At 46.2% G+C, this 14,913-nt stretch overlaps 1 protein-coding gene across 1 annotated transcript; it reads right to left on the reverse strand.

Annotated features, from left to right (window-relative positions):
* Positions 1 to 357: 357 nt before the first annotated feature.
* TXN2 (thioredoxin 2) lies at positions 358 to 14,045 on the reverse strand. The gene is made up of 4 exons (XM_063133478.1): positions 13,967 to 14,045; positions 10,448 to 10,722; positions 8,175 to 8,298; positions 358 to 983 (listed from the first exon to the last, which is right to left on the reverse strand). Exons 2-4 carry the CDS (start codon positions 10,720 to 10,722, stop codon positions 867 to 869), a joined length of 516 nt encoding a protein of 171 aa, XP_062989548.1. The 5' UTR covers positions 13,967 to 14,045; the 3' UTR covers positions 358 to 866.
* Positions 14,046 to 14,913: the final 868 nt, after the last annotated feature.

Genomic DNA, 14,913 nt, shown 5'->3' on the forward strand with positions numbered 1-14,913 from the left:
TAGTTTCACCTGGTACCTTCAGGGCTGGCCCTACCCATCACGTGAATCAGGGTGAATCAGCCCACCTCAGGCAGTAGAAGTCAGGGTGCCCTTAAAGGGCAGGAAATTTTTTACCCTGAGGAGAGGTATTGTTTCAGTGAGCCAGCCAGGAACCTCCTGGGCGACACCAAGGCCTTGCTTATCAATTACTCCCTCTTCAAACCCACATCGCCCAGGACAAGGTGGTGAAGATTTAACTTTATGGTGGAAGAGGGGGTATCTCACGAAGAATTGTATACCAAAAGGGAATGAAGGAATCACTAATGTCTTTATTACAGATCTAGTATAAAGGAATGAAAAAAGGGACTCCAAACAATGTTTCTCTTCATTCCATTTATAAACAGCAGCAGGGAGGGTCGGGGCAGCAGCCCAAGAGCTGAGCTGATTTAAAACTGCTCCCGGACAGAGGAGGAGCGAGGATGCCGACTGGCGAGGTGAAGCAGCGCGACTGTAAAGCATGCCACCACCTCACGGGCAGCAGTTCTTAACTAGGCAAGGTCTAGACTGGACCGGGTGGGGGAAGGAGGTTTCTCTGCTACATCCACAAGAGTCCTGCGTTTCTTGCCACTGCTTGCTTGTTTGTAGGCAGTGGGACCTATCCCTACTCCACCGCAGAGCCGCTGGCCATCTCACCAAGCTCAAAACTATTACTGCCCCTAAGGGAAAGGGAGGGGAAGAATGGTGCCACCCACTCCCGTCAAAAATCAAGACACTCGCCCAATTCCTACAAGACGTTTCAATTCCCCCTCATTCCCCTCCGAGGAAACAGGCAAAAGGGGCAAACGCAAGAGGCCTTGGCGCAGGTAGAGACGGGGGTCCTTGGCATCTCAGGGCCCAATGAGCTTCTTGAGGAAGGCTTCCAGCTGGTCCTCATCTTTTATCCCTACAAACTTATCCACCACATCGCCATTCTTCACAGCCAGGACAGTGGGAACGGCTGAAACCTAGGCACAAGGACACAGAAGGAAGAGACAGAATAAACGCTGTGCTCCACTGACCTGTGAACGTCATTTCAAGAGGCAAAGCAAATATTAAAACAAAAGGTCTGGCTCTTAAAACGAAGTGAATGGTTAACTTTTCCTCTTAATGGAGAGTCCTCGGAAAATTTAGCAATATCACTTAAGTCTCTGGGGCTCTGTTGTTGCTGTTGCTTTTAGAACGTCTGTCCCACTCTTTAAAATGCAACATGGGCTTTACATTTTGTAAAAAGAGAGCTTCTATTAAAATATCCAAGTGTTCTCATATACCCACACGTGTTAACAAATCCACCCCCACCCCTCCACATACCCCACCCCCACCCCAGGATTCTGATGAGCTACTTGTTAGAAAACCCAGTAAAAGCCACTGCAAAGTTTTCTCCTGTTTTGAAGGGAACAGGCTCAATTCTGAATTTATCAAATCAGGATCAGATCAAGGCAATGCTATTTGGAGAGCATAAAAAGTTCTGAAAACACAAAACAATGAAATTTCTTTCTCAGTGAAAACACACACACACGCGCGCACACACACAATGTTTCCTGGATTCTTTCTAAAGCTTTTGGCTTTTCCCAGCATTGGAACCAATGGAATGTAGAACTGCTTGATAAAGACTAGAGGCGAAGACAAGACTTTATACCACCGATCTCTGAAAAGGAAGTGCTTGGACAGAGATGACCAGGTGGCCACACTGCAAGTGCTTAAAATCTCAACAAGTGGTGGCTGTAGCTGTGAAAAGACGTGGTGGTCTGTTGCCTCTGGCCATGTGAGAAGGCAGCGTGCCTCTGCTGCAGCCACTGCTTCTTCCTAAAGGTGGTTTTAACTGTGCACATGACGAGACGGGGAGAAAATGGAAGGAAATGTACATCTTTGCAAGAATGACACAACACACAAAGAGCAGCTTCATGTACAGGTGTGTGAGATACACACACACAGTGTATGCAAGTGAAAGAGAAGCTCTACATTTTCTTATTTTGCACAATTCTGCTTGTCATTTTATTTATTTCATATCACTTCTATACCTCCCAAAAGCCAAAGCTCTCTGGGCAGTTCACACAAAAATTAAAACCTCAAGGTTCAACATAAAATATACAATCTAAAAGCATAAAACCACAATATAAAAACACAATCTGAGCAGCAAGACAGAGATTTAAAAAACAGATTCAAAACAGCAGAGCTAAAAGTCTAGGATGCTAAAATGTTAAACCCCTGGGAAAATAAAAAGGTTTTCACCTGGCACCCAAAGGAGTACAAAACAGGTGCCAGGCAAACCTCTCTAGGGAGCTGATTCTACAGCCTGGGGGCCACAGCAGAAAAGGCCCTCTTCCTGGTAGCCACCCACCTTGCTTCTTTTGGCAGGGGCTCACAGAGAAAGACCCCTGACGATCCTCTTAGGGTCCAGGCAGGTACATATGGGAGGAGACGATCTTTCAGATACCTGGACCCATGCCATTTAGGGCTTTGAATGTGAATACTAGCACTTTGAATCAGGCCTTGGCATGTCATGTGGAGTGGTGGGTGGGAAGGCATCCTCTAGTATTCCTCGTCAGCCATTCTAGCTTGGCCAGAAATTTGCTGCGCAGTTATAGCCAGAGGCTTTCATGTGCCCACAAGCACCCTTCTGTTAGCTGAACGGACACAGCCCATGCCTTTAAGACCGGTGGAGAAGAACAACGGAATTGGCTTCCACATTTCTACCACTCGCAGCATCTTGATGAGTCCTGCCGCATCTTCTCTTGCTACCGTACCCCAAATTTGCTTTATTGATCTATCAATGCTTTGTTGTCCATTTGGACTGGCAAGAAGCAGCTAACTAGCTAGGATCAGGCAAGAGCAGGAGGAACATTGAGAGGGGACAGCTGGACAAGCTGTGAACAAGGCCCCATATCTATGCTGCAGGGTCCAGCCCTGGAAGGCTTGCAAATCACAGGCCACTGCATGCACACACACCCACACCCGGCACCCCCATATAAGCAAGCCCATGAAGAGTCCAGAGACTGACTGGGGAGGAATTTGTAAATACTTCAGAAGGGGCTGACACATTCCACAGCTCCTCTGGCGCCCTTATCTGTAGACAGCTCAGCCACTGGGTCATGTCCCATCCTTATCTTGCGGGCTGTCCATCCTTGGAATGCGCTCGCTCATCAAACACGCTCCCAGCTGCCCCGGCATCTTGCTGCCATCAGCAATCTGACACACGCAAAAACCCTGGCCTCGGAGGCCTGCTCTAATTGGCCCCACCCTTCCCTCTTCTGCTGGCCAATGCAGAGCAATTCCTTGAGAGTGCCACATCCCACGCTCAACCCAGGATGGGTTTCCTTAAATACCGCCACCGCCAAACCCAGGCAAGGAAAGGCTGAACATGCAAAGGACGCGCTCTTGTTCGAGGTTCTTTAGTGCCCTCTAGGGGTCAATGATAAAACTTCACTGTGGGCCTCGCCTTTTGGGCAAGAGCCTGAGTTCATTTGACTCGCAGCCTTATGGAGACAGGCAGCATAGAAGCTATCCGTACCAATACGTTACGGAGCAAGGATCCAGCGCTCTCACTCCCCCAGGCCTGCATTTCAATTTCAGGGGGAGGATCAGGCTGTATAAAAAACTTGCCCAAAGCCTCACAGGACGTCTGTGGTGGAGAAGCAGGACCTTCTGGGTAGAACATGAACAGTGTAACAGCTAAATCGTTCTTCCCCCCTGTTGCTCAGTACTACAGGGCTTTCAATGCTAGGCAGAGATCAACAGGGTGCTGCACATTCAGCTGTTCTCCATACCAAGCCAAGTCCCAAACTCCATTTTTGAATTACTGACACTTCAAAAAATACAAGCTGAAGTAGAGGACAGGTATTAAATGCCTTTTGTTGTTGGAATGGCAACCGAAGAGGACTCACTCTTTAAAAACTGGCAGAGATTTCTTAGAAAATGGGCAGGCTGGGATTAAGTTTTGGAATTGAATGGCGTCATTTGAAAATGTTAGATAGGTTATTTGAATATGCTACGAATATTTATAGTTATGGGTTTCAGACAGTGCAAGTAGTGTGGGGGGTGTGTGTGTGTGTGTGTGTGTGTGTGTGTGTGTGTGTGTGTGAGAGAGAGAGAGAGAGAGAGAGAGAGAGAGAGAGAGGTATAGAGAAAGCAAAATGCATTGTATTTTATTCTGTTAAATATTTGTATTGCATTTTCAAATTTTTAACTGTTTGGAATCTGCCCAGAGAACATTGGTTATAACATTGGGCAGATTAAAAATATAACAGATAATTAAATAATAAAATAAAAATGCAAGGAAGAACAGCTTCAGCACTTTTTTCAAAGCAGGAATATGACCTCATCTGCTGGAATGCCAGGGTAACTCACAGACCCTCCTTGCCCTGGCAAGTGAATGAGGTGATAACAACAAGGCCTTCGAGTTTAACTACTGTTAAAAAAGATTAGCATAGGAAATCAGAGAATGAGGAATATAATCAATCAGAGGCTGGGTACCTCTTTCCTTTTCTTACATTTCTAATGAAAAGCTAAAGGATGCATTTCAGTTGGTAAAAGGTCTTTAGCTAAAACTAATTTGTGTTTTACCAGTTAAACTTATGCAGTCAGAAATAACAGAATTTACTCCTTGGTAACTATGCACAGGGCTGCAGACATGGCCTTTAAACTTAACCGTGAGCTTTAATTAATGATCGGTTTGTTTGTAATATCTGTGTTTTATGGTGAAGTTTTCAACCACTGTTGGCTCTTCTGAGTATAAATCATAGAGATAAATGTACATAACCAGAGGGCGTGGCTATGGAATCTTCTTGGAGGCGTGGCTAAGGGGGCTGTCATGATGGGGTCCTGCACTTCAAAATATACATCCCTGATTTATGCTGGAACCTCTGTCGGTTCCCTTTCAATATGCTCCTTGATTCATGCAGCACAATTATTCACTTGTTTTAACACTATCATGAAAATAGCCAAACAAGGAGGCGGCTCTGTTCTCTAGCTGACTTGATACCTGTGTGAGGAGCAGGGCTGTTCCACTCAATCTTGCTAGACGCCATGCTGCTGTGGTGGGGTTTACTGAGGCTCTGGGCAAAAGAAACCAGCAGCTCCTTGTGCTAATTCCACTTGCAATTTAATCTGTGCGTCACCCAGCAGCAGCGTGGAGAGAAGGGTCATCACTGGAGCAATGTTGACTCAAGTGGAACAGGAATGGTGGCAACAAGCCAATGCAAGCTAAAAAAAAGGGGGAAGAGTTCAAGGCAAGGTGGCTACAGGCTGAGGCAGGCCCTTCTTCCTGCCTTTCTGGTGACCCCCAAAGGAGTTACACAGCGAGGGGAGGCTCATAACCTGACCAGGGGGAAAGGACACACTAAATTAAAGACAGGGCTGGCCCATCCATTTAACAAATGAGTATCTGTCCCAGGCTGTAAAGTATGACTGCAAGAAGAGGTGCCAAGCAGGACATCAACAGGCCTCCACCAGCAAGGGCTGCAGGAGCAGAGAACCAGGACATGGGCCTAGAATGCCCAAACGCCTTGTTTGCTTGGGAACCAGAGAATAAAACTCTGGATTGTGAAAAATCCACTCTGGGTAGAGTCGTTGCAAAGGGTTCCCCCCCCCACCCCCCCTTATGCTGCACTGGGACAGTTTGGAGCCAGGGGCAGGCCAGGGCCCATGTGGAGGAATGCGCAGGCATTCCAAGGCCCACAGGGGGAGGTCTCTCCCCCTCCCTCTCTCCCTTCTCAAGAATCTGCTGCAACGAGGCCATTGCGAAATGTTCAGGCCGAAACGTTGGCTGCTGCCTTGTAAACAGAGGTGTGGGAGGTTTACTGCTAATTTGTAGGGAATCCACAGGACTAGAAAGATTGCCTTGAAAACCCTCAAGGGAGAACAAAATGGTTGAGGATCCCACGACCACAGGCAGAAGAGCTTTACAAATTCCTTTTGGCTTACACAAAGAGATGAGTCATTTTTTTATTATTATTACATTTTTATACCGCCCAATAGCCGAAGCTCTCTGGGCGGTTCGCATTGGTCATTGGTCCATCCAGCTCTCTAGAGTGGGGGTAAACAACCTGGTGCCCTCCAGATGTTATGGTCTACAAATATTCATAATCCTGGACTATTGGCCATGCTGGTTGGTGCTGATGGGAGTTGTAGTCCAAAACATCTGGAGGGTACCAGGTTGCCTATCTCAGCTGCAAGACTTTAGGTAGCCTGATCCCTTGTGCCTCAAGTCCTTTTAAGCAGAGCTACTGGGGCAAATCACCTGGGACCTTATGCATGCAAAGCTATGGCTTTACCATTTACCAAGCTTTAAATTGGGGAGGAGGGTCAAGGGGTTTAAAAACAAAAGGGGAAAAAACAACACCTTTCTTCAATCTGCATTGCTTAAGCTTAAGAAGAAGACAACAGACCTGTTCAGACAACACACTAAGCCATGGTTAGGCCACAAACTCTTTTGTAGTAAACGGTTAATGGGCATGTTTAAATTGTGGTTATGCAGCCACCATGGTTAGGAATGGTTCACACGAAACGTTAAGGCATGGTTCACATGACACGCTAAGCCATAACGCTTAGCTCAAAATGTTTAACCACGGCGGCTTGGCGTGTTGTCTGAACAGGGTCAAAGACATCCAAAACTCTTCTTGGGATGTAAGTGTAACGGCCTTCCTGCAATTCTCTACCTATTGAATCTAGAAGGTAGCGGATTCAGGAAAGCAGTCCTGAAACAGAATAAGAACTCTTTTCTTTTCCTTTTCCGGAAAGACGTTTCTAGTTCTTACGGTCATCCAGAGATGTGTTCTGCAAATATGGATTTGCAAAAGCCGTATCCAATCTTTGAAGAGCACAAACATCCCTGCTTGTCTCCACCTTGGTTACAAAGGCTATTCTTAACTCTTTGCAATCTTCTAAGGAGCCATCCAAGGCCAGCTGCCTGCCTGCCCACCCCCTTTCAGCCTTCAGTTCAATGCCCCAAACAGTGAAGATCGAGTCGACTGGCTGATAAACAGCCCCTTGTATGAAGACCCTGGGGATTCTCTCTCCCCACCGTCTCCCTCAAAGCCTTTCTTGGCCACCGGAGCGGTATCTCTTCTGCCACATCCTCCCTGCTGGTTTACAACTCAGACTGTTAGCCAGCCTTCCCCAACCTGGTGCCCTCCAGGCGTTTTGGGCTTCAACATGGCCAATGGCCAGGAATGCTGGAAGTCCAAAATGTCTGAAGGGCACCAGGTTGGGAAAGGATGCTGTCGGCCCTCTGGAGAAGGATCCTCTCACATCCTGTGTTTCAGACAAGGCCTAATGCCCTACTGCAGCTAATTCATTGCGAAATAATCATAGCAGTAGGAAAAGCTCAAAATGTAAGCGGAGGCCATGTCAGTTGAAAGATTAGAAACTGGAGCAGGGCCTCCTCTGTGCCATAGACGGTTCCGTGTCTGACCTGCCTGATCTTTATTTCCATCTTCGTACTTGGGCATCCTTGTCGCTCCATTGCATGATTCTTCTGCCCTCCCAGGTATCGTGAAAAACAAAAAAAGTTCTACATTTTGCCAAAGGGACGATTTTAAATTAAAAGCAGCAGCCTCCTTCCAAATCCTAAGGTAGCGAACAGGCCTCATCTTAAGTACTGCATCCAGTTCAGGGCACCACACTTCAAGAAGGATGAAGACAAGCTGGAGGGGGTTCAGAGGAGGGCAATGAGGATGATCAGGGGTTTGGAAACAAAGCCCTATGAGGAGAGACTGAAAGAACTAGGCATGTTTAGCTTGGAGAAGAGAAGACTGAGGGGAGACATTATAGCACTCTCTAAGTACTTGAAAGGTTGTCACACAGAGGAGGGCCAGGATCTCTTCTCGATCCTGCCAGAGTGCAGGACACAGAATAATGGGCTCAAGTTAAAGGAACCCAGATTCTGGCTGGACATCAGGAAAAACTCCCTGACTGTTAGAGCACTACGGCAATGGAAGCCATGACCTAGGGAGGTCGTGGGCTTTCCCACGCGAGAGGCATTAAAGAGGCAGCTGGACAACCATCTGTCAGGTAGGCTTTAAGGTGGATTCCTGCATTGAGCAGAGGGTTGGACTTAATGGTCTTATGGTCCCCTTCCAACTCTACTATTCTATGATTCAAACACATTTTATATAATGTATATCATGTGTATACACTGCAGGGATTTTGCGGGCACATACCTCGTACTCAAGAGCAAGATCTGTGTGATCGTCAATGTCCACTTTTGCCATCAGCACCTTCCCGTTGTGCTTGGACACCATCTTCTCAAGTCTGGGGCCCAGGATCTTGCAGGGGCCGCACCACCTCCGAGCAAAGGAAAGGAAGGAAGAGTTTAATTGTGGAAAAGCAGCAGCAAAAAGAAAAAGTAGTGCTTTGCAAAACATAACACCACCACCCTTCTCTGGATTAAGATGGCTTTTACAGGTTTGAGCCACAGGACAAACCAGTTTTTTGCACTCTACTTGTGTCAAAGATGAGTGAAGGTTCGAAAGCAGGAAAGTCCCATGTTCACCAAGTGTTGCTTTAAAATCTAAAGTACATTTTAGCCAATGTAGATCTTACATTCCCTTTACCAATCTATCTAAGATTCCCATGAGAGAACCCTAAGAGTTTTGAATTAAACAAAAGTTCACACATTCAGGTTACCATGAGATCGTTTTGATTAATGCATATATACCACAGTGCGGGTCAAACTGCTGCACATCACTTGACAAGGAGGATTGTTTTTAAGACCAGGCAGTTACCCAAAAAAGGGGAGCAAAAAACTCTTAGGGCATTTTTTTTCAAGGGCATCACCTAAACTGAAAATGGGATCTCACATGGAGCTGTTTAATATATATCAGGACCCCTTCCCTACACAGGCACAAACCAGTGTAGGAAATCCCCATACATACCATCTGTGTGAGCATCACACACCTGTCTGTTTTGCCAGCCGTATACTCATTAGAAACCCGTTGCCAGCTGCAGCTTTGCAACTATTGTACACCTGGCAAAATAGATGCTTGGGTGATCTTTAGAACAGGACTGAGTTCACAGATGTATTTCCTGTACGTTTTTAGAGATGTCTTGGGGAAACTATGAATAAAGGGCTCTCAGCTACTGCTCAGTACTACCCTTTCTAAGGAGTACTCACACAGATGTGAGTGTCTTCTTCTTGCCCCTTCCATGTATCCATCCATCTAGTGTAATACTCAGTTTGTAAGCCAGATCATTCTGGACCCAGATCCTCACAAAACAGAACATGCTTCCTTCCTGCACCTCCCCACCGCTCTGCTCCAGCCAAGTGTTCATAAGCCCAGTTTATTCATTTCCTTGCTGAGTCAGTACTTGTCAAAAACTGCTCTGACCGGTCAGGATTTTGTGTTGCAAGAGCAACATATGCAAGCACCAAGCACAAGGCATGGCCAGTTTGCAGGTTACTGCTCATGTCAGGACTAGTGGCCCCAGGGGTTGGTGCAGGGCCAGTTTCGGAAATGACCATGTTATCAGGCTGAAACACAACCAGTACTTTTATGTGTTATGGCTGTGACAGGGAGCCACAGCCGAGAACAAGTGAGCTGTCAGCAGTTAGCATGTCATTGAAGCCCTGCACCTTAGAAAGTGCAGAGTCAAAAGAAGGGAGCTAAGGAATAAACTGAGGGTGAACAATTTGTGGCCTTCCAGATGTTGCTGGACTGCAACTCCCAAAACATCTGGAGGCCCTCAAGTTGCCCAGCCCTGGCTCTGCCTCAGCACAATACATATGCAACAACATATGGGCATGCTAACCCACACTCACTGGTTGAGTATGGCTTGTTTTGAATCGTGGCTTGTTTGATAAACTGTGGTTAGCTTGTTGTCTGAACGCAGCCAGAATGGCTTGTTAACCATGCAGTGTGGTTTATTTTCTCAAACAAACCACCATGAGGATGGTTTGTTTCGAGTTGTTCGGGGTGGTTAACAAGCCACCCTGGCTGCATTCAGACAACATGATAACTCACAGGTCAACAAACGACCCACACTCAAGTCACTGTGTGTGGATTACTGTGTTGTGTGAACATGTCCAATACAAATGCACCAACATAGCTAAAAGCAATGCACATGAAGTCCTATTTGGAATGAAGGTACTGAGGGAAAAAGGCTCCCACGGCTTCCGTGGTTGCTAAGCAACCGCCCACATGATTTCTTGTTTCCTTCCTCTCCTCCAAATCTCTTGGCCAAACAAAAATGCCAGCAGCATTTGAGAGCTGTATGCAGATAACGATCCAGTTCAACTGGGGTAAACGTTTATATTTTTATATTGTTTTGATCCAAAGGCCAAATAGCTACCCAGAAATCTCTTTGGTACTGGGAAATCATCCTAGCTGCACTCTAACCTCCACCTGGGGGCTCCAACAACTACCATGCACACAATAAATACATAATTGGCATTGGACGGTTGTAAGTCAAGGAGAAACACAGCCTCTGCACTCACTGAGCATGGAAATCTATTACCACCGGCGTCTGACTCTTCAAAACTCTGGCTTGGAAGTCATCCACATCCTGGACGTTAAAGGTGTGCCTGAAGACCTGAGTAGTGGAAAATGTCCTTGATGCAGGCACAGCAGCGAAGGGAAGAGGCCTGCACCAGGCGATGTTGCATGGTGCAGCCGAGACCCTGCATAGGAGCAATGAGGATGGGGAACGAAGTGGGGCCGAGAACTGCTTGACAGGGATGGACAGGAAAGGCCTGAAGAGTTTCTGGGCCATCTGGAAAAGGAAGGAAAAGAAACTCATCACAACGGGGGGGAAAGTTAAGTGGGAGCACTAACAACCTCTGAAACATTTGTGCATCCCACCCACCCCTTCAGTTCAGCTTCAATTTCCTTTCCAGTTGGTTCCAAGAATATTTAACTCCATCTGTGGCCAATACTCTTGAAGTCCACTTTAAACAAGCCTTTGCCGTTTCCAATTTGGTTGCCTCTCGCATCTCGGGCAATGCTTTGACACTTCCAATGCCAACGTATTCATGTCTGTCAGCATTTTCATATCCCTCACAAGCCATGTATTGCCTCCGATACTCTGGTACACCAATAATGGTTATTTTATGTACAGCGCATGCACCCAAGCATTGCGAAACAAACAGTCAAATGAACAGGCTCTGCCTGCAGGCTTTACAACTAATCTGGATTTCCCCAACCTGGTGCCTCCCAGGTGTGTTGGACTAGAACCAAAGGCTGATCTAATCTAACCTACCTTCAGGGTTACAATCTAGCCTACAATCTCCATTTTGGCTCAATCTCATGTAAGAACCAAAGGTCCAAATATCAGGAAGGAACTACGGTGAATGAAACAAAGGACATTTCCCTTACACTATGGAACTATCAAGTTAAGATCATAAGAGACATGCTGGATCAAAGCAAAGGTCCATATAATACAGCATTTTGTTCGCACAGCTGTCGACCAGGAACTCACCAGCAGGACATGGGTGCAACAGCACCCTCCCACCCATGTACTCCAGCAACTAGTGTATATTATTATTATTATTATTAATTTATATAGCACCATCAATGTACATGGTGCTGTACAGAGTAAAACAGTAAATAGCAAGACCCTGCCGCATAGGCTTAGCCTTACTGCCTCCAATACTTGAGATAGCACATAGCCATCAGGACTAGTAGCCACTGATAGCCTTCTTGAATTTGTTCAATCCCCTTTTAAAGCCATACAATTTGTGGAAATGAATTCCATAGTTTTAACTATGCACTGTGTGAAGAAGTCATTCGTTTTATCTGTCCTGAACAAATCCTGATGCTCCTGAGCTGCAGCATCTTCAACCACTTTTTTTAACCAGCCCACCTGGTTGCTCTGGCTTCTCCAGTTATATTGGGCCTGTTCAGATGACACTTCAGGCTCTGTGGTTAGCAAAACTGTGGTTCTCTGTGGTTAGCACTAACCACAAGTCGTGCTGTCACACACAACACTTTAAGCCCTTATTAGAGTCACTAACCCTGCTGCAGACCGTCTGACTGTGGTTTGTGAGTGAGCAGGGTTTAGCAAAACACATTGCACAAAACACCTTAAACCCTGCTGCTTAACCAAAAGCCTTAACCAGCAGGGTTTAAGGTGTATTTTGAACGGGCCCACTATATAAACTGGGAAGCATGTCTTTTTACCAGACAGTTCTCATTTGAAAGCAACATCCCTTATTCCTGAACACCATGCCCTTGCCCCTGATGAACATATTGTTATACCCTTATTGCAATCCTTAGCAGCAACATCCCTTATTCCTATTTCTGTAGCACATAAATACTACTATCATTTCGGGTCAAACTTCTCATTGTGGCAAAATGCTTTACAATTCTTGCCTCTTATCATAACAACCTGCGAGGCACAAGAAGTTGTGGGTTGGCAGACAACTCCCAAGGCTGTCCAGAGAGGTTCATGGTGTAGCTCAGGTGTCCAACAACTCATTCTGGCCTCCCTCAACCTGGCGCCCACCAGACGTGTTGGAATACAACTCCCATCATCCCTAGCCAATATGGCAAGGTTGTAGTCCACCACATCTGGAGGGCAACAGGTTGAGGAAGGCTGCCCTATTCACTTTTTAGAGTACAAAATGTCCTTTCAGCTATTGAATAAATAAATAATATATTACAGTTCATTTCTTCTTTACTCTTAAAATGCACTACTATACAGCTCCTTTGCTCCAATTGAATGTCCAGATATAAACAAGGGGTAACACAGCTATCACACTTAGCACTGATATTATAGCACATCTGAGGGTTCAAAGCACTTTTCATATAACAATTATGCCCACAACGGCAAGGCACAACTTCCATGAGGGCTAGTAGCATGCAGGAAAGTAGGAAGGCAGCATTAGAAATAATTTTTCTTTAGCACATTGAGTTTGGTTTCCTTAAGGGTTTTGGGGTGGGTGGGTGGGTGAGGGAGGCATGGCTAATAGCATACCCTGCAAACCACATATTGAAAATATTTGCTTCAAAAAGTATTTCCCTAAAATTCAGAAGACTTTTTTGCATGTAAACAAAGTTTTTTTGCAAAAAAAATATCACTTTTTTTTGCAAAATTTTACTTTCAAAATGTGTGAGATTTCAAAATCCAGTAAATCTTACTACCAAAATAAATAGCAAATTCTTTTTAAGGAAGACAAATAACATTGTTTTATCCAAGCTGTAGTTAAACTCAGCATTAGGTAAATATTCTTGACATGTATATATGCATAATTAAAAATAGTTGAGGGCCATACTGTCTCAACCTTTAATCTTGCCCTTGCTCCCCTCCCACCACCTTGACTTCTACCTAGTCTTGCCAACTTTGTTTTCCCTATCAAGGCTCTTTTGGCACCTACAGGGCAAAGCAAAACTTTAACTGACACAAACACTTCTCCTGGCATGGAGGGGAGAAATGATGAAAGAAGTCCCACCTGCTAAACGTCGAGGTAAGGTAACTGGTAAGCGGATATAAGGTAACTGGTAAGCGGATAGGCGCCCTACCCCCAAAAAAATGAGTTGGTGGCGCTCCTTCTAGGCTGCACCTCCTCTTACTTTTTAACTGAATTTCTAGAACGAGAAGAACTGAACGTCAGAATCTACCCCCAAAACCTCCAACTCTGATCTGGGGAGCCCTTCTTCCCGTCACCCGAGACACGTGGTTGGCAGTTATCCAGGGAATGAGGAAATGGCACTCTGCACATGTTCAGAAGCACTCTCATCTACTATTGCAGGGGATTAGCCAGGCCTAGTGAGCCCGCTTGAAATTAAGGCCAGTTTGCCTCCCCCCCAAGCCTCGCTGTGCTCCTTAACATCTCACTTGAACCCTGGTTTCCTGGGCCAGCGGCTCCTCCGCTTCCACCCAGCCCTGAGGAATCATGTGCTTCTCCTGAGCAACCGGCCTTGCCAGCCCCATCTACCCAGCAGACCCTCGGGGCTGATGGGCGACCCCCGACCTAGGCTGCAGTCACTCTTCCCCTCCCCACTTCCTATAGCCTCACCTTCGACGCCCCCTGAAGTCGCACACGGACACGCTGCGGAATCAAAAGGGTGAAATACCCTGGGAGCTTATTGGCAGGAGGGACGCATCTTTAAAAGCATGATTGGCTAGCGAAAAGAAGTCCTTGAGAACTCTGGGAGTCGATTGGCTAAGGCGGGCACAATAAGCGTATTCTGTGTTCTCATTGGTTCATGAAGTCGTTCCGAATGCTGAGTAACCTTTTTCCCTCAGCCTAGGCGATGATAGGCTACTGGAGAGTTCTGACCTCGCTACAAAGGCCGATCTCGCCAATAGCAAGTTTGTATCCCTGCGCTGCTCCCACCCACTCCAGGAGCGAGGGTTGGTGGCCGCAGGGGTTGTCTTTCACGTCGGGTCGAGAGATGAAATCCTCGTCTATTTAAAGGCGCAATCTTGTGCATGTTTAGTCAGAGAAAAATCCTAGAACGTTGGACTTGTCGGACTTTTTCTTCCGTCTAAACACGCACAGGATTGTGCCTTAACTTTATTTCAGGGCTCTATACCCCAATTATAAACATGCCCACACCACCACAAGATTAGAACATGTCAAATAATGTGACTTATTTCAAAATATACGAATTTCAGGCAATAGGCAGCCCGAAGCCCATTGATTTCATTGGCCTTAGAGTCACCTAACTCTGCATATAGGATCAGGTAGTTGCGTTTCTTGGAGTCCCATTCAGTCCAATTCTGTGCTGCTGCTCAGTGGCAGTGCATGAAGACGCTTATGTCCCTGTAGCTAAAGTGGAATGCTATAGAAAGAGAAGGTGGGAAAGGCCTCTGTTTGAATCTTTGCTACATTGTTGAGCTGCCAACTAGGAGAGGTGTGTGTGTTTTCTACTACCACCACAATGCGCAAGAGGTACCCTAAAATTCAAAGGTAGGCAAAAGTGTTTCTCCAGGAACGGTTGCAGAGCTGTACAGTATGGT

The sequence above is a fragment of the Elgaria multicarinata genome, chromosome 9 (genome assembly GCF_023053635.1).
Source record: "Elgaria multicarinata webbii isolate HBS135686 ecotype San Diego chromosome 9, rElgMul1.1.pri, whole genome shotgun sequence".
In the NCBI taxonomy this organism is placed as follows: domain Eukaryota; kingdom Metazoa; phylum Chordata; class Lepidosauria; order Squamata; family Anguidae; genus Elgaria; species Elgaria multicarinata.